Source organism: Loxodonta africana, chromosome 4, assembly GCF_030014295.1.
Source record: "Loxodonta africana isolate mLoxAfr1 chromosome 4, mLoxAfr1.hap2, whole genome shotgun sequence".
NCBI classification, from domain to species: domain Eukaryota; kingdom Metazoa; phylum Chordata; class Mammalia; order Proboscidea; family Elephantidae; genus Loxodonta; species Loxodonta africana.
This window is the reverse complement of record NC_087345.1, coordinates 187366438-187386226: the sequence shown is the minus strand read 5'-3', so window position 1 is coordinate 187386226 and position 19789 is coordinate 187366438. Positions and strand designations below refer to the sequence as shown.

Here is a 19789-nt window from a genome sequence, read left to right as displayed (position 1 = left end):
GCTGACCCTAGGCTACACCATCTTCTAATTCTTGCATGTTTTAGGAGTCTTTTCTTAATGAGCCTGTAACCACTGAGGAATCAGGGACTGTGTCTATACAGGTAGTCCTCTGCTTACAGTGGGTTCCCTTCTGACGACTCCATTATAAGTTGGTTCTGATGTAAGCCGTTTACCTGTTTATTTTTTTTTAGTTTTTATTTTTATTGCCTTTTATTATCAGTATCTTTATATATCCAATCTTTGCGTGTCTGCATGGTAACCTCAGCAGATTACACACTGCAACACTATATGCAGTACGTATTACTGACGGTAAGATGCACCCCCAAAACACAGGCAATGGTAAGTGCGGTTCGTGGTAACTCCAGTGCGTCGTAAGTCGAGGACCACCTGTGCTTCCTTTCGTATCCCCTCTGCACCCGGTGCGGATGAGGGCTGTGTGTTGTAGACTCCACAGGGGCAGAGTGTGTCTGCTTTGCTCACCACCGTGTCCTCGGTGCCTGGACAGTGCCTGGCACGCTCAGATGGTGAGTGAGTGCACAAGACACGCTTAGGGGGTGCAGAGCTCTGACCTGCCTTCTCTCTCTGCCCTCAGGCCATCTCTCGGCTGTGCGAGGACAAGTACAAGGACTTGAGAAGACCCACACGGAAGCGGTCAGCAAGTGCTGACAACCTAACTCTGACGCGGTGGTCCCCGGCCATCATCTCCTAACAGTGACCTCCTTCGTGAAGGACTGCTTCCATCCCTCCGCTTTCTCCTTTAGTTTGAGAAAAGACAAGACTTGGGGTGGTTTTTGTTTTTGCCTTTGTTTTTGCCTTCCCTTTTCTCTTTCTTTTTTTTAATTCGTAGCTCCATCAGACCATGTCAGCGACGCCTCCGCGCTGTGGCTGCCTGCAGCAAGGCTTCGGGGAAGCGAAGTCAGTATTCCGGAAGTCCCGTTTCAAGCCTTTCCCTCATCGTCATTAACGGCATTTCCTTTGTGGAGGAAGCACTGACTCTAATCCCGGAGGAGGAAATAAAGGGAAGGAGGAGGAGTGTAGAGGCAGGGAGAAGTGTCTGAGTGCTTTGCCACCTCCTAAGTCCACCGTCTCCTCAGTAGGTCAGTACAACGTGAAAAGAAAGCCTAGATAAACAGGTTTGGACGTGCATTAAAGAAACCGAGTGGCCATGTTTTAGCACAACCTCTTTGGATCAGTATGTTCTGTGAGACTTCTCGCGTTCCTTCTTGCTGCTTATTTTGGGTCTGGGGGATTTTTGTCTGTTTTCATCCTGTTTTGGTTTTGGTCCCACAGAGTAGAGAGTCTAGTTTGTACCCACTTTGGCACAGACCTCCAAATAGATAGTACTGGTTGCTCCTCTCCGCACTCTTGCTGCGAGCTGTCTTCTGAGCTTTCAACCTCACAAGTGGGACGCGCTTGCTGTGTGTCTGTACCCTTTAGATGATCTACTCTGTCTTCAACAGTGACAAAATTAACTTGACTGTAGTGCTGAACCAAAAGTACCCCTTCCCCCACCTTATCCTTCACCCCAAGAAGATTCTAGATCACACGGGTGCTTGTGCCTTCATGTTTTCTTGCAGCTGTTTTCTCTGACCTGAAGTTGTTAAAAAGTCAGTCAGACTTTGTGGGCCGAAGGAAACAGTGTGCCGCAGACAGTCCCTTCTGGATGAGATGTGTTTTTCAGGTGTTTTCCTGAAGTCACTGAGAAGGAGCCATTTTTTTGTACACCCTGCCTAGTTCATTACTCCACGTTCATGTCCATTGTTGCAAGCAATATTCTTCTCAATTTTTATATGTTTACTTTAAATCAAAGTTAAGTCTATTTGTATAAAATTTTTTAAAAATCTAAAATGAAAAAAAAAAAAAAGGCAACAAAAAAACAAGGGTGGGTGGGTATTCCCATGGGAAGATCATAGAAGAGCAAAATGTTCATATTTACCAAGGTATTTTTCACAGAATGATTGAATAAAAAACTCAGCTTGCATTTCTCATTGTGGGTGCTTAGAGAAGTTACATGAAATTCAAACTGTGAAGGTTTATGCGTCATTGTTACCGTACTTTGTTCATTTTCTGACCATCCCTGATTTCCTTACGGGTTAGATAAGGATCTTTTCTATCAAGTCATGTAAAAGGGTTCACGGTATAATGTCAAAGAGTAAATTTGATATTAAATCTCAGAATCTGAGTCATTGAAGCATATATTGCTTTTTTTTTTCTTTTTTGCGTATTTTCCTAGGTCACATGACAGGTTTCTGGGTTTCTTTCTTTTTCAAGTGTCCATGATACAAGGGGCAGCAGATGGTCTGTGTTTCACCTTACTCTTCTGTGAGCTTGGAAAACTATGGAATCGTATATTAATTAGTCTTGATGACCCTGAAATCATACATCTGATCCCAAAACTTTGCCTTCCTCTGAATGAAACATGCCTTGGAAAATGGAAGGCACTCGAAGAGTTGAAATACGAATAACACCAAACCAGCATATCTAGTCAGGTTTAACTTAAATGAAATTTGTATCATGTATAAACTTCACTGTTTGGGTTAGAAATACTCTCAAGTTCTTTCTGGCCTAACATTTGAAAAGCAAACAAGTAAAATAGAAAAACTTAATTACCTTTCCATTGTAATTGTCTTGATAATGCTCTTTGTGAGTACCAAAATGAGTTTCTCTCTTCAAGTAAGAGTCAGATTTAGAACTTTAAATAGAGCTCTAAAAATGTAGAAACTATCGTTTTATACTCCCTAATCTCTATAGCTTAAAAAGGGACATATTTTCATAGCAGAATATGAATTACCTCTCAAGCATAATTCATTCTTCTCATTGTGTCACGTGTCTTATTTTACCATCCATTTCAGGAAAGAGACTCTGCTGCCTTGATAGCAGACATCTTATTTTTATCCCTTTTATTTGAATGAAGAGATTTGAAAATTGAATTATGTAAATATTTCAATGCATCTGCTATTATTTTGTGGAGTTTATTAAACTACTTTAAAAAGTTGTATAGTCTATTTATTGTATGTATGTACATACAGTCTGATACTTAAAATTTAAAGTGGATTCCGTCAAACCTGGCTCAGTCCTGTTTAGACGATTATCGTTTTAGCCTTGTGCACTGGACTCTACCTCTGTATAGGAAGACTTTCCACATTCATTCATTAGTATTGATTCTGTATTAACTGGGTTATGTTTCTTGCACTAAGGATTTTTAAAACTACTGTAAGCGTAGATTGGAATTCTTGTTTTGAAGTATGAATCACTTGACACATAGCTAGATACTTTAGGTTCCTTTAATTTTTTTCTACATGATGATGAAGACTTACCTTTTGTTCTCTGGTTTGTTCTAAGTTTGCCAAAAAAAAAAAAAAAAGGTACAGTACCTATTGATAAATCGTAGTGACTGTAATTTGTTTGCAAGGTGATTCAATACCCTACATTAAAGCCGGATTGCTATTTAGGAACACATTGTCTTAGTGTAGTTTTTGAATGGAGAGTTTTCGTCATGAAAGAAGCAAACCACACAACTTGTTGGCTTTTAATTTTAGAGTTGACTTACAAAATAGAAGTCATTGGGAGCATACACACACACACACTATATATATATATATCCCAATGAATTTCTTTATTTCACTTTTTTTTTGACTGTGGAAAGGGACAGAAGTCAGGAGTTTTAAACCAACTTGGAGGGCAAGATATAAGAGATTCTACCAAAATCCAACACGTCCTCCCATGCCTTAATGCATTAAATGGGGCTGGTGCAAGAGGCCTTCAGACACGTCATCCGTCTCTTCTCCTGGGCTGACTCTGTCGAACTCCTTCACTTGTTGGCAGGGGCACCTCGTTTTTGAGGTTTCCCTTGGTTCTGGGGATCGCATTCTCAGCTGACTGCACAGAGCAGACTTCTGGGAGTGATGGATTCCACACACACCCACCCCGCTTTTGGTAACCTCTCGTCTGGTGCCATATTTTACAGCTTTAATTCTTTTTTAATAAGAAAGTAAAATTCTTGGTTTATTGTAGGTACTTAAGCGTTAACATATAAATAAATAACACAGAACAAATAGTGCCTGCCTTCCTGTTGCGTTCTTTTGAGTGTTATGTTGAAAAATTCAGGTTTTATGGACACTGAGTGAACCAGTTCTTTGCAAGTGAAGTGGTAGAACAATCTTGAGCAATTCACAAAAGCATGAGAAGTACTTCAAGACTTCCAACAACGGAGATTGATGCCTGATAGAGACCTAATGGAGTGCTTCTATATCAATAACCTAGGTAGATAGATAGGTGCCAAGGAATAGGCTCTGACTCATGTCAACCCTTGTACAACAGAACTAAGTGTTGCCCAGTCCTGTGTCACCCTCACAATTACCAGCATATTCGAATCCATCCTCTTGTCCCACATTTGAAGTAACTTAGTTATAGAAACAAGTCCTCATGGCTGCACTGAGGGTCTCGCCCTCTCCCTCACCCTCGCTGGCCCTTTACTTCACCAAACATGGCGTCCACCTCCAGCGATAGACCCCTCAGGGCCATGTGTCCAAAGCAAGCGTGTTGAACGGTGTCCTGTTGTGATCCATAAGGTTTTCATTGGCTCATTTCCACAAGTAGGACAACAGGCCTTTCTTCCTAGTCTGCCTTATTCTGAAAGCTCTGCTGAAACCTGTCCACCATGGGTGACCCTGCTGGCATTTGACATACTGGTGGCATAGTGTCTAGCATCATAGCAGCACGCAAGCCTCCACAGTACAATAAACTGGTAGGTGGTGAGTTCATACCCCATTTTATCTTAAATCACTATCTCCCTTGGCTTCACTGGAGTCCACATCTCAAGACTTAAATTGGGAGGACCTCACAGACATGGATCGTCTTGAAAAGCCAACTACAGAAAGCCCCTGCCCTTGATGAAAAACAGAAGAAGATGGAAACAAGCCTTGAGCTGAGATAGGAAAAGAATACTTAAGTACTGAGTTGGGTTTTATGTGTTAGGCTATATGGACTCCCAGGAGGGTCCTACGAACAACTTCATTAAGGTCATGATTTGCTGTTTCTTGAGTCAAGTACCGCCTTAGTTTGCACCAGAAAGTCATCCCGCCCCCTCAGGTGTCAAAAAGGCCAGGATGGAGGTTAGGGAGACGCATAAAAGGGCTCTCAGTCAAAACTGAGGATGGCATTTGGACCTGACCAGGCCAGCTGACACCTTCCCAGATTTTCCTGTTAGGTGTTCCTATTAAATGTGTACATGTGATGGTCCTGACAGACCCACGGTGCCACTTCGTGTTTGAACATTTCTGCAGGAGTGTCAGTGATCAACACAGGGACGATCTGCTTGCATTCATGTCGAGGAGAAGTCACTGAGAGCCATTGCGTATTTGCATTGCTTCAAGTCCAAGCCATGACTAAGCTCCCAGGTAGTGATTTATCTGGGCAACTGTTTACGTCTGTTGTAGATCCTCATGGGAACAGTTCTGGAAGAACCTGCTACAGTAAGAAACTAAAGCGTGTATTTGACCAGGTGGTGGTCAGATTTTATAGGTTTCAGGGATCTTTCCCCTTTAGTGACTTGGGGAGGAAGCTTTATTCCTTTTAAGAACTTTCTGTTTCTATAAGTTATTTCGAATGTGGGGCAAAAGAACAGCGTTTCAAAATAAGTACAATTTTGGCACAGATATTAAATGTAATTAGAATCTATGGATAACATTATGTTGGTATTGATCTGTATTGTGACAGAACCGTGGTTTTCAGTCTCAATCCAGAATGAACTTGCTCTGTGATCTTGGGCAAATCCCTTCACCTCCTGGACCTCTCGGTTAATGTGGCTGTTACTTGATTTTGCCTACCTCTATAGTATCTTGTGGTGACGGCTTTAGGGATGAAAGTATGCCGTGAAAGTATGGGAAAACACTTTGAAGAAGAATGAAGCTGTATCCAAATGCTTGCATTCACAGCACCACTGATGGATTTGGTGATGAGGCAGGGGCCACCCACTGCCATCGAATGAGGCCCTAAGTGTTGCCTCCTGGGTAGAGGAGCTGTTAAAAGGGAAGGGAGACTGTTCCAAGACAAAAAGTGTGGAAGGCCGGGACTGAGTTTGCAGAGGCAGGCTGGGAGAGCCAGAGCAAGGCGGGAGGTGAGGGCAAGAGGTGTGCTCAGCAGGAGAGAGCCCGGTTCAGCGAGACTTTGGCTGGACAGGAGCAGAAAAGATGAGAAGCACCAAGTTTATTTCAGGTGGCTAGGAGGAGAGAGGAAACCCTGGTGGTGTAGTGGTTAAGTGCTACGGCTGCCAACCAAAGGGTCGGCAGTTCGAATTCGCCAGGTGCTCCTTGGGAACTCTATGGGGCAGGTCTACTCTGTCCTATACGGTCGCTATGAGTCGGAATCTACTCGACGGCACTGGGTAGGAGAACTTCTAGAATGAACCACGGCGTGGAAAAAGTGTCCTGAACTTCTGGGACCGAGAGGACCCTGACCGCATAGGCCTTGGAACAGGAAACAATACAGTAAGCCTGGTTGTTTTATTGGCCTGGCTGATGCCCACGCACCCAGTAGTGTGGCTGTGTTTGTAGTTCACTAGCCAGGAGTGGAGAGCAGGGTCAGAAGCCCCACTGTTTCCATGGAAACTGCATGCCGGGACTTCTTGGATGCTCAGTGACTTTTTTGCCCCATAGATTCCCCTCAGTGTTTATATGACAGAGTTTAGCAGTAGTCAGTTCAGGAATTGTGCCCTCTGTGGGAATGTGTAAGAAATGACTTGTCTTAAATTCAGCGGTCTGGTCGGAGCCGGAGAAGCACCTTACCCTGTATCTTCAGCGCCCGTTTTGCAGATCAGGATTTGTCTTCTCGGTGCGGCCTGCCATCTGGCGGTAAACCAAGGTCATTGCAAACAGCGCAGCGCAGGGCACGTGTTTAATCCGGGAGGTGGGGGGAGCTTGCTATTTTCTGACTGTCAAAAAGGGAAAACTCTTCGTATTGTTTTCACCGCATGTCTCACTCTGATTCTGAACATTCTCTCCTCAGTGTTTCTCACATCACTGTCATTGCACACTCTTCTTTAAGGCCAGCACCTCGTAAAAGACAAGCAGAAGCCGAGCTGGGAGTGTCTCTGGGGAAACTGGTTTTTTCCAGGGTTCCCTTCTCAGGAATGGTGGCCACTGGCAGATACAGCTGTTTCCGGTGAAGGACATGGGTGTCCAGATCGCAGCCACCGTCCCCATGCCTCCCCTGGGTATATTCTCATGCAGCTGAATGTTCACCTTTCCCCCAGGTGGGCTTTACCGGACCTTGTGTGAGTCCTGGTCCCCTCTGGTGGACACAGAAAATCTTCAAACAGTGAAGTTGGAATATGATGGTTGTTTGCTGCCATCGAATCAGTTGTGACTCTTGGCAACGCCACGTGGAGCAGTATGAACACTGCCCGATCCTGTGCGTCTTTGTGATCATCGCTGTATTTTTTTCCTTTTTTGTGGCCGTTGTCTTAATCCATCTCATTGAGAGTTCCCTTATTTTTGTTGACCAGTTTACCAGACATGATTTCCTTCTCCAGAAACCAGCCTCTCCCGATGACTCATCCAAAGTAAGCGAGTCGAAGTCTCAGACAATATTCTGTGATCCCTGGGGTTTTCACTGGCTAGTTCTCAGAAGTAGGTCACCAGGCCTTTCTTCCTAGTCTGTCTTAGTCTGGAAGTTCTGCTGAATCCTGTTCACCAGAGGTGACCCTGCTGATATTTGAAATACTGGTGGCATAGCTTGCAGCATCACAGCAACATGCAAGCCACCACGGCACAACAAACTGATACAGGTGGTGCTGCCTCGAGAAGGGTCTTGTAAATGGTGCTGCCTCCTTGGTGTCAACCACAGACCAATGTTTGTCCTTCTCGCATCTACAGGCCAAAAGCTCAGGAAGACCACACTCAGAAGAGATACAGAGATCTCGCTCCTTACATGTAGCATTTCTCATCCAGGCCTTGAGTGGAAAACACAACCATCTCCAAGCTTTTCAAACCAGCCCCTGCTTGCCAGCTCCCTGGGAGTCTACTTTTAAGAATTTGCTTTTTAGGGGACTGAAAGAGTTGGGGTCCACCCCATAGAGAGGTAGCATGTGGTAAAAAGATGTACCATAGGGATTCAGGACACTTGGTACTAGCTCTCGCCCTGGAGGGTGTTGGGTATATGGTCTGGCAAGTCTCACAGCTCTGCTGGGTTCTGGGTTCTTTCATCTTTAACATGAAGAGATGTGTCACTCTCTAGATCACCCTAAGATTCTTTCCACCCCAAACATTCAGTTGTTAGAGGACTGATTTACTTACTCTGGGATTTCCAGTAGCAAGCGGTCCTGGGGATTATTAACAATTCACACATTTTTACCATGTCGTGGGCACGAATGAATCTGAATATCTGAACCTACCTTTGGCAATAAAAACGAATAGAAGATGCCTCTTAAACATCGTTTTTTTCCGCAGGCGCTCATGGGGTACTACAAGCATATAAGGTTATATACTGGTGTTCTTCAAGTATCATGAAGTTAACGGATTGCTACCGCGAAACTCTTGGAGAAACAACCGAAAAATAAAACCAGGAAGAATTCAGTAAGATGGCAAGTTACAAGAGCACTATAAAAAAATGGATGGCTTTCCAGCATTCCAGCAATAGCCAGTTGGAGAATATAATGAAGAAAAGATGCCATTCAAAATAGCCACAAAGTGTTCACAGGATACCCGACACTGCCAAGGCCCTTCACAGGTATTACTTCAATCGTCATGATGGTTCTGTGTGGTAGCTGCCATTACTGTTAGCTTGTGATCAAGGCCCATAGCTAGCAAGTGGAAAAGCCAGAAAGCAGAGCCCGTCTTTACTCACTGTGCTGTACGGCCCTTCACTGCCATTCGTTAGGAATAAACTTGTCAAGAAACACCCAAGACTAAAGAAAGAAAATGCTAAAACTTTACTGGCAGCCGTCAAAAAAGACCTGAATGAAAGAGACGGCCATTTTCCAGAATGGGGAGTCATGTTATTGTAAAAATATCATTTCTCCCCTTGGCCCAATGTTCTCTGAGTACACCGAGTTCAGTCCCAGAGTAGGACTTCTCCCCGGCTGTGACTTCCATCTAGCAATGTTTTCCCCTAGAAGTTTGCCTCACTCATTCTTCTCACTCATAGCGGCTTAAATGTCACCTCCTCCAAGTAGCCTTCTCTGACCCCTGGCCCCGTGTTACTCTCCCATCGACCTGCTTTAATCCTTTGCAGAGCTCTCTTCACTGTGGCTTCTCCTGTTTGTGTGTTTACTGTCCTGCTGCTGCCCCGGCACCACTAGTGCTCGGCTGCACCCAGCTCTCAGCCCTTGCCCAGCTCTTTTGTTGTTGCCGTAGAGTTGGCTCTGACTCAGGGCGACCCTACGTACAACAGCACAAAACATGGCTCCTGCGCCATCCTCGTGGTCTTTGGCATGTTTGAGTCCATGGTTGCCGCCACTGTGTGCTTTGAGTGACTTCCAACCTAGGAGCCTCACCTTCCAGCGCTGTATGGGATAATGTCCTGTTGTGATCCATAGGGTTTCACTGGCCAATTTTCAGAGGTAAATCACCAGGCCCTTCTTCCTAGCCTGTCCTAGTCTGGAAACTCCGCTGAAACCTGTCCACCGTGGATGACTCTGCTGATATTTCAAATACTGGTGTCATAGCTTCCAGCTTCATAGCAACACACAAGCCACCACAGTACGGCAAACTGACAGGTGGTGGTGGCCGCACTCTTCAGGGCTCAACAAGTGTGAGAGAGTGAGGGGGTGAGTGAAAGGCAGACTGCAGAAGCTCAGAGGATTCGAGCAGAAGTTGAGCCATGAAAATGGACGGCCATGAGGAAAGAAGCAGGACTTCAACTGGATGTGTGTGCCATGTGCATAAATGAGAAGGAAAGGAATACCACTGCAGGGGTGTATGAGCCCAGGTGCCAGATAGAAATGGACTCCCTCTCTGTCTCTGCCTTTCTCTGCCTTGACACTGCGGAGGGGCAGTGTGGGGGAGAGACCAGTCTCCATAGAGATGTAATTAGTGAAATAGTAGGAAATAGAGACCTTTTTATGGAAGACTTTGAAAGTCAACTAGGGAGGTTTGGACAGTCTCATTCAATCTACTTGCCTTAAACATAACTGTGCCCCTGCCTCCCCCCGCCCACCCAAAAATATGATACTGATCCCTTATATTTTGGGGCATTTCCAATTACAAAACATTGTCACTCATCTCCTCAGCCACCCCATGATGTAGAGGAGCAGATGGCCTGCCCGTTGCTTCCCAGACAGAGCTTCAGTTCAGGAAGGCTGCGTGCCTTGGCAGAGGTCACGTAGTCAGCAACCAAGAGGTCTTCCAGTCACTCTGCAGATGCCTCCAAGGCAGCGACACCTGTACAAGTAAATCTCCAGTGGCGTCATCCCGGGAAAAGAGACAGCTGCAAGATTTTAGCTTTTAAAAAAATACTTCACAAAAAATCTGCTTATAAGTACGAATGGTGTGTTGGGACTCCGTTATTTTTATGGTTGCTAAATTCAGAGACCACACAGATGGTGGATCTGCCCTGTTAACAGGCATTTTATAGAAATCTAGGAGTTATTGCTGGAAATTGCCGACTGGCTGCTCTCCACCAGGACTCCGTCCTAAGTGCGTTAGAGAACCTGGGAACTCGGGAATTTCCTAGGTAGTCACCACCTACCTCTCCCCTCCCCTGGCCCCACGGCCTCTGCTTCAGCAGGTATAGTTTCTGCTTGACTGTGGGTTTGTTTTTCATTCTGTTTTGTTTTCTGTACTTGGAATTTCTCAGTTTTAAATTTGATCTTGCAAACATTTAAGAGGTACTTTCTTCTCCCCTTCCTCTTCCTGCCACTCTCCTCCTGATCCAATGTATTCTAGGGCAAAAATTGCCCAGCCCATGACTTTCACTGGCTATCTTAGTACGGATTGTTCTTTGTCATTATTCATGTCTCAGCTCAAAAGTCATCTCTTCAGAGACCTTTTCTGGCCAGCTCAGCTAAAGTAGCACCAATCCCTACTCCCCACCCCATCACTCATTGGTACCCCTAATTCTAAACTACTTTCATATTATCTGAAAGTACCCAGCTTATTTACTTATGGTTTAAATGGTCTGTCTCCCCATCGAAGGAAGAGCCTACCCCTCTTCTACTGAATTTATTGCTTGCTAAGCAAGGGACAGCTTTTATCTCATATGGGATGTTGGAAAACATGCGGCTCAGGGATTTCGGTACCTGGGGTGTTCAGGGTTTGGTTGACCATTAGCTATGGAACCTCGCTGCCTGACCCTGGCTATGATGCGAAGTTCTCCTTGATCGATGAGTATGGGTTTAAAGCCTGTTCTAATACAGGGTTGCTATGGTGCCTGTTGCTCTGTCCAAATAACAGCCAGTACTTCCTCCAGGCTAGAAACTTATTATCTTCCACCCCACCCATAAGATCATAGAACCAAAACCAAACCAGTTGCTGTCAAGCCTATTCCAATTCAGGACCACGTCATGTGTGCACAGTAGAACTGCACTCTGTAGAGTGTCCAAGAAGTAGATCCCCAGGCCTGTCTTCGGAGGCCCTTAGGGATGGGTTTAACCACCAACTTTTTGGTTCATGGTTGAGTGCTTAACCATGTGTGCCACCCAGAGACTCCCATAGGACCGTAAGCTTTATGAAATCAAGGATATTCTGTCTTGAAACGTATTTGTTGAATGGATGAGTGAATAAAATAACTAATGGAGGACTGGACTCAGCTTCTATGCTGGGAGGTCTTGAGAAATCTGAACTTTGAAGGACTGAATGAAGAAGATGAAAGACAGAGGAAATTTACCTCTTAAGTAAACTTTGTTCTAGAGGGCAGAACTGGAGCCAGTGGTCAGGAAAAGTTACAGACATAGATTTCTGCTCCGTGTAAGGAAGGACCTTCTAAGAGTTATGGCTATCTGGAGGTGGAAATGGCAGCCTTGTCATGAAGTCAACTGAAAAGAGTGATAGGAGTCTGACTCTCCCACTAAATAAGTAGGAGACCTGATTTTCTCAAAAGTCCTATGGGTCAGATCACCTGGTCAAAGGCAGTATTTGCTCTCTTTTCTAAGCGAGGTACTGTTATGGATTCCAAAGATACGTTGAAGTCCTGACGCCGATACCTGTGAATGTGACCTTGTTTGGAAACAGGGTCATCGAAGATGTTATCAGTCAGCATGAGATCTCACTGAAGTAGGGTGGGTTCTAACCCTGTATGAGAGGTGTCCTTAGAAAAGAGGATAGAGACGCAAAGACAGACACGGAGGGAAGATGGGCCTGCGAGGACACATGTCCAAGCCAAGGAACGCCTGGCACTACCGGAAGCTAGGACTGAGCAACGACGGTAGCAGCCGTTGTTGTTGGCTGCTGTTGAGTCAGCTCCGACTCACAGCCACCTCAGTGTAAGAGAACAGTGCATTGCCCAGTCCTGCGCCGTCTTCACGGTACTGAATACTAATTAAAATATTTTCCAGTCCATTGCCTCATTCCGTATCCCAGCTCATTAATTCACAGCACCTTCTTCCGACTCTACCTTCGTGTCCCAATAAATGGGGGCTTTGAAAGATTCGCTAGCTGGTCTTGAGCCAGGCATATTGCACATGAAATTGTAAATTTGTGCTCGAAATTTTTAGCTCCGATTACAAAGTGTTATCTCACTCAGTACTTGAGAGCAGAAATTGCTCAAAATAAAGCATACTCAGATCCTTTATTTTATTTTTTCCACTAAGGGACTTTTACTTTTGCAAGTTGCTTGATTTATCTCTTTCTGAAACTTTTTTGAAAGCTAATATTGTGTTACAAACAGAAACCGTAGAGCCATTGCTTCAAACTTTAACAAGGCAAGAGGGTCTTCATATCCGTCCACGACTGTTGTCTCCCTAGGCCCATTCTTTTCATAGTTTACAGAGAACACGTACCCCTGCAGGAAGTATATGCCCCTGACACCCAGTTAGCCCGATTTTAGGCAACATCAAGCTCATCCCGCTGCTGTCTCCGACCGGGGTCCACGGCCTTTGCTCGTTGTTGTTAGCTGTCGAGGACTCAGCCCCAACTCCTAGCAACCCTATCGGAATCACCAGGCCTTTCTTCCTAGGCTTAGCCTGGAAACTCTGCTGAAAGTTATTCAGCATCACAGCACCACACAAGCCTCCACTGACAGATGGGTGGTGGCTGCTCTTGAGGTGCACTGGCTGGGAATAGAACCTGGGCCTCCAGCGTGGCAGGCGGGGACTCTACCACTACCGCACCCATTGCCCCCGTTTTACCTGAGTCTCAGTGATCACTACCACTCTTGGAACCAAATACTGGGGAAACCTGAAAGTCCCTCTTGTCGTTGTCGTTGCCGTTGAGTCAACTCTGACTCAGAGCTACCCTATATGACAGAGCAGAACTGCCCCACAGGGTTCCCAAGGGAACAGATGGCCAGGTCTTTTCTTTTGTGGAGTGGCTGGTGGGTTCAAATGACCAACCTTTTGATTAGCAGCTGAGTGCTCAACAAGTGCATCACCTGGGCTTCTCCTGAATGTCCCTGAAAAAAATCCGTTGCCGTCGAGTTGATTCCAACTCATAGCAACCCTGTAGGACAGAGTAGGATGGCCCCACAGGGTTTCCAAGGAGTGGCTGGGAGATTCAAACTGCCGACCTTTTGGTTAGCAGCCGAGCTCTTAACCACTACACCATCTGGCCACTAGTTGCTGAAATATCTTTGGTTTTTGAGTAAATATTTTGTTCTCTGTGTGATCTGTTATAAAGTAGGAAGAGTTTCTGTGTCAAATTGCATTAAAGTGTTTTCCCCACCCAAATTCTGCCTGCGTGTGATACTTGTTAGAATAAGAAGATCTATTCTTGAACAATGATTGTGAGGCTGGGCAGTGTTTGGTTCTGTTGTACATAGGGTCGCGGTGAGTCAGAATCCATTGTACGGCACCTAACAACAACAACATTCTTAAACCCTGAGATCAAAAATTTGTCAGCTTCTTATGAATTGGATTGACAACTTGGCACTCCTATGGAAATATTGCGGCAATCACGGGCAGCTGGTTTGCAGGAGAATGTCCTAGAATAACTGGGGCACTGCACATGGCCTGGGAGGGGATCCAGTTATTTTTCAGCACTGCATTTATGTATTTAGTGTCCCAGCCCAGGCCCAAGGCGAGTGCTTAGAGCCAGCAGGCCTTGGAGAAGGGAGAGGAGGAGGGAAGAGGCTCTAGAATGGCACAGGTGAGGGCAGAGTTAGAAATGCCAGCTTTGTGGGAGCTGATCCACGCTCATGTTGATTCAGGAGGTCTTAATTATCACATCCCCTCTGGCTTTTCTTGGAGGACACCATCCCAGGCAAGCCAGCTGCCACCTACTGAGCATTATTCCTCCCACGCCCAGGGGGGCCTGACTTGAAAAGGACAAAATCGCTCCAGTCTCCTGTTCGTGGTTCCGACAGATAAAGGTTTGTCAAAGTGGTTGATATGCAAAGTGCTGGCCCTCATTCACACTAGCAAAATTGTCTTGAACAAGTAGCTTAAGGTGTAAACAGGGGTAGCTGCATCTAGGGGGACAGGGCTTCAAATTCTGTTTAGAAGGAGGAGGTGGGAGCAGAATGTAGGAATTATGGAACAGGTGTGTTTATGGTGGATTGAGTCTGTGGATACTTCCTGTCTCTGCTCCAGCAAGCCTTTATTTTTCCGCAGAGAAGTTGCTACCTTCTACGTCATAGCAGAGGTCTTACATCTGCATAAGGGGAGCTGCACCTTGTGAGAGGCTGTGATATACATAATGAAGATGGAAACCTATTGTTGAGAAGTCAAGGGAACCCCTCCAATACGCACGCCACTTAACAGCGGGCCTTCAATTTGAGAATTTCTAAGACGTTGTCTCCAGCCCAGGTCATTCTGCTGCCCTCCCCGATGTGTCCCTCAGGAGGCATATGGCCACTCTTTTGGCTTTGATTTGTTTTTGTGAATTCCCTGTCTGGGTTGATAACTGTTTGGTCTGTCCTGTGTCCTTGCCTTGGATTGTTGTCTGGTGTTGGTTCTCTAACTAAAGGACTCCCTCTACTATTTCTTGTAATTTTTGTTTGATTTTTACAAATTCTCTTAACTTCTGTTTATCTGGAAATGACCTAGTTTTACCATCATAGTTGAGAAACAATTCTGCTGGATATATAATTGTTGGCTGGCAATTTTTTTCTTTCAAGGCTTTATATTTGTTGTCCCATTGAGCTACAGCTGCTAACCAAAAAGTCGGCAGTTTGAATCCACCAGGTGCTTCTTGGAAACCCTATGGGGCAGCTCTACTCTGTCCTATGGAGTCACTGTTAGTTGGAATCAACTTGACGGCCACAGGTTTGGTCTGGTTTTTGGTACTGCCTTCTTGCTTGCATGGTTTCTGCTGAGTAATCAGAGCTTGGTCTTATTGGTTCTTCTTTGTAGGTGATTTTTCATTTATCCCTAGCTGCTCTCAAGATTCCATCTTTGGTTTTGGCAAGTTTGCTTATAGCATGTCTTGGTGACTTTCTTTTGGGGTCTACCCTGTATGGGGTTCGTTGAGCTTCTCGGACAGATAATCTTCTCATTTTCATTAGGGGATTTTTCTGCAAGCAAATCTACAATTCTTTCTGTGTTTTCTGTTATCCCCTCCTGTTCTGGTACTCCAATGACTGTTAGGTTTTTCCTCTTGGTAATATCCCACATAATTCTTAGGATTTCTTCATTCTTTTCTTTTTCTGATTTTTTCCTCAAAAAAATTGATGTCAAGGGTTTTATCTTCAATCTCACTAATTCTGACTTCCATTGTCTCAATCCTGCTCCTAAGGCCTTCTATTTAGTTGTCTAATTCTGAAATTTTATTGTTAATCATTTGGATTTCTAGCTGCTGTCTCTGTGTGGATTCTAATAGGCTGTTTATTCTGTCATTTTGTTCTTGTGTTGTTTTCCTGAATTCTTCTATTGCTTTGTCTTTGTGTTCCTTGGCTTGGTCTGAGTTTTGCCTGACCTCCTTCCTGATCTCTTGGAGAGCTCCGTGTATTAGTCTTTTGAATTCTTTCTCAGGTAGTTCCATTGCCTTAATCTTCCTCTGGAAGGTTGTCTGGTTCTTTGTTTTGTTCACTTGCTGGAGCCATCTTGTCTACTTCTTTATGCGTTTTGATATTGACTATTGTCTCTGAGGCATCAATAAGTTATTATATTTATTTATTGTATGTTTGTTTACTGCGATCTGACTTTGTTTGTTTTGATATGTCCAAGTAGGCTCAGCACTTGAGCTACTTTGGTTGTTGGCATCTTTGAAGCTCTCATGTCTCTGGGTGGTCAGAGCAGCTACTAGGTGTGTGAGTCCAGGAGTCTCTTCACTCTTCTTGCAGGGATATAGTTATGAGGCATCCACATTATTGGTCACCAAATGTGTGGTGCAGACTCTCACCTACAGTCCTAGGTGGACAGGGCTGTGGAGGGGTGTTTGCGCAGGCACAGGTAGTATCTGGCTGCCGTAGGGGGCTATGTGTGGGGCGAGGCAGGGGGCTGACGGCAGTCCCCGGATGCCTGGATGGAGGGTGTGTCCCTGCCCCCTAGAGTGTGTAGCAGGGGAGGGTATTGCAGCTGGTCCTTCGGCACCTGGTGTTTATGGCTAGAGGGACTGGGAGGCACTACTTATTCTCAGACTTCTGTTGTGGGTAGCTAGATGGAGTGGGTGGTACTGTCAGCCCTCAGGCCCCTGGTGCGGGTGGGTGAGGCCCGTGCTTAGGGGATGGTGCAGTGTCAAATGTCATGAATCTGCAGCTCCCCCTTGGCTGCTATGGGAGAAAAGGGGCTTCAGGCATATGCCCTCCTGTTTGATGCTAATGAGGGTGTGTGGTGTTGAATTGGCCCACACAGGACTAGGCCGGGGTGAAGGGTGCTATAAGTCTGTGGATCTCTTACGCCAGTGACTGGGCAAAGGGGCAGGGCCTCCCAACCAGCCCTGAGTTCTTGGCTTAGGGGACACGGTGTTGTTGAATGCCATGGGACTGGAGTGGGAGCAGGGGTCGGGGGGGGCCTTGAATTCCCAGCTTAGAGGGCATGGCCTTGTTGAATGCCATGGGACTACTCCTGGAGTGGAGCGGGGTGAGGGAAGGAAGCACTTCTCCAGCGTCCAGCTCTGTGAGGGAGGCGTTATTTTGCCACCGCGTGATAGGTAAGAAGCTTGCACTTAACTTTCACAGGTCTGGTGTCGCTCTTACTTGGTTCTGGAGGTGTGAGCAGATTTGCTGATGCTTGGCTGCACCTGACGTGGTGGGGTTCGTCTTTGGATCTTGTGTGTGCTGCACAGACTCAGCTAGCAGAGCACTGCTGACCTCACAACTGGCACTTCTCCACTGCTTTCGAATTGTGTCTCCTTCTACCTGCTGCTCAGTCTAGTTCTTCAGCTTTGTCTTCCATGATTAGGGTTCCTAGATTGTCATATATAATAAATTAACACTTGTGTTTTGGGGTCTTTGTTGCAAGGGGGATGACAGTAAGCATCTAACTGTTCTGCCGTCTTGGCCACACCTCTTAGCCACTGTTTTGGAAGAGCCTGAATCCAGACATCCACACCCTTTGCTATTGTTGTTAGCTGCCGTTGAGTCAGCCCCCAATTCATGTTGACCCCAAGCATAACAGAACCAAATGCTGCCTGGTCCTGTGCCATCCCCATGATTGGTTGCAGATTAGACTGTTGTGATCCATAGGGTTTCCATTGGCTGATTTTGGGAAGTAGATCACCAGGCCTTTCTTCCTAGTCTGTCTTAGTCTGGAAGCTCCACTGAAACCTGTTCAGCATCATAGCAACACACCAGCCTCTACTGACAGACAGGTGGTGGTGCACTTGAGGTGCACTGGCTGAGGATCAAACCTGGTTTTTCTAAATGGGAGGTGAGAATTCTCCCACACACCCTTGCTGGGCCAGACATCACCAGTTAGCCTTTCTGTTGCTCACGCTACACTGTGAACTCCTTGGGAAAATGACCTGTCCCTCATAGTATTCCTAGTACCAAGCACTAGGCCTGCCATGTGCCGCTCATTGAATTAAAAGTAGTCGATGAATAGAATTTGAACACACAAATATGCCATGTAAACTGTTCCTGGACAGACTTGGAAACTTAGGGCAAAGAAGACAATGCTTCTCACCTTGAAGAAGATGACTGTTAACTCTTCCACCAAGAGTAAGAGAAACGTGAAAGAAGCAGTGCCGAAGAAGACTTCAGAGGCTTATAGCAGATGAAAACCGTGGGTGTTCGGAGCTTACAGTTCACCCCATTGAGGATCCATGCGTCTTTGGGGGTGGACACACTTCTCAAATAGCAGACACCTTGTCAGTATAAAGTACTGCTCCTGATATTATAAAGTCAGAAGAGGCATTTTACAGAGAAAAGTTGCAGAAGTTAAAACTACGTTGATTAGCCCAATTTAGAGGGAAATGACTCTATGTTCCATGAAACAAAGCTGGAAGCATTCGAAGGTAGGCTGAGGTGGCCACCTAAAACTGGATGAAAAGCTTGGAGAAAAAGAAGACAGGTAGAGAACTCTGAGAAATGTAAAGACAAGACAGACAGCCCCATGGATGTTCTATATCAGAAGATAATCCAAAGATTTATATAGCTGGCCTCAAAGCAACTTGGAGTTAAGCAGGGGCTATTTATTCTTCCTGTGTGCAAAGTTGTTCAAAAATAGCCCCCATCTAAGCTCTTAGGCACCACAGGAACACAAAAGCATTCACCCCTAAGCAGGGCCTACTTTGTGCTGGTGGAAAGGCTCTCTACCACCCAGAAGAGGTTGGAGCAAGAGGGAATGCCAGGTCTGCTAGCTTCAAGTAGCCTCATTGCCAGTTTTTCCTTCTGTGGGTCTCTCTCACTTGTTCTTACTCTTAAGCAGCTGCCATCTAGTCGAGGCTATGCGAACTCATGGTGATCCCATGTGTGTGAGAGTAGAACTCTGCTCCATAGGATTTTCTTTTTTTTTAGAATTTTTATTGTGCTTTAAGTGAAAGTTTACAAATCAAGTCAGTCTCTCATACAGAAGTTTATATATACCTTCCTACATACTCCCAGTTGCTCTCCCCCTAATAAGACAGCCTGCTCCTCCCTCCACTCTCTCTTGTCGCGTCCATTTCATAAGCTTCTAACCCCCTCCACCCTCTTATTTTTCCTCCAGGCAGGAGATGCCAACATAGTCTCAAGTGTCCACCTGATCCAAGAAGCTCACTCCTCACCAGCACCCCTCTCCAACCCGTTGTCCAGTCCAATCCATGTCTGAAGAGTTGGCTTTAGGAATGGTTCCTGTCCTGGGGCAACAGGAGGTCTGGGGGCCATGACCACTGGGGTCCTTCCAGTCTCAGTCAGACCATTAAGTCTGGTCTTATGAGAATTTGGGGTCTGCATCCCACTGCTCTCCTGCTCCCTCGGGGGTTCTTTGTTGTGTTCCCTGTCAGGGCAGTCATGGGTTGTAGCCGGGCACCATCTAGTTCTTCTGGTCTCAGGCTGATGTAGTCTCTGGTTTGTGTGGCCCTTTCTGTCTCTTGGGCTTATAATTACTTTGTGTCCTTGGTGTTCTTCATTCGCCTTTGATCCAGGTGAATTGATGGATCTTAGATGGCTGCTTGCTAGCATTTAAGACCCCAGATGCCGCTCTCCGAAGTGGGGTGCAGAATGTTTTATTAATAGATTTTATTATGCCAATTGACTGAGATGTCCCCTGAAACCATGGTCCCCAAACCCCTGCCCCTGCTTCACTGGCCTTCGAAGCATTCAGTTTATTCAGGACACT

At 45.7% G+C, this 19789-nt stretch overlaps 1 protein-coding gene across 4 annotated transcripts in view; it reads left to right on the top strand.

Annotated features, from left to right (window-relative positions):
* Positions 1–3379, top strand: part of CCNY (cyclin Y) — a 391131-nt gene extending 387752 nt beyond the window's left edge. For all 4 annotated transcript variants that reach the window (XM_023539756.2, XM_003420701.4, XM_023539755.2 and 1 more), the window contains one exon: positions 593–3379. In XM_023539756.2, the coding sequence (XP_023395524.1) occupies positions 593–709 (117 nt within the window). In that variant the 3' untranslated portion in view covers positions 710–3379. The remainder of the gene's footprint in view (positions 1–592) is intronic.
* The last annotated feature ends 16410 nt before the right edge of the window (positions 3380–19789 follow it).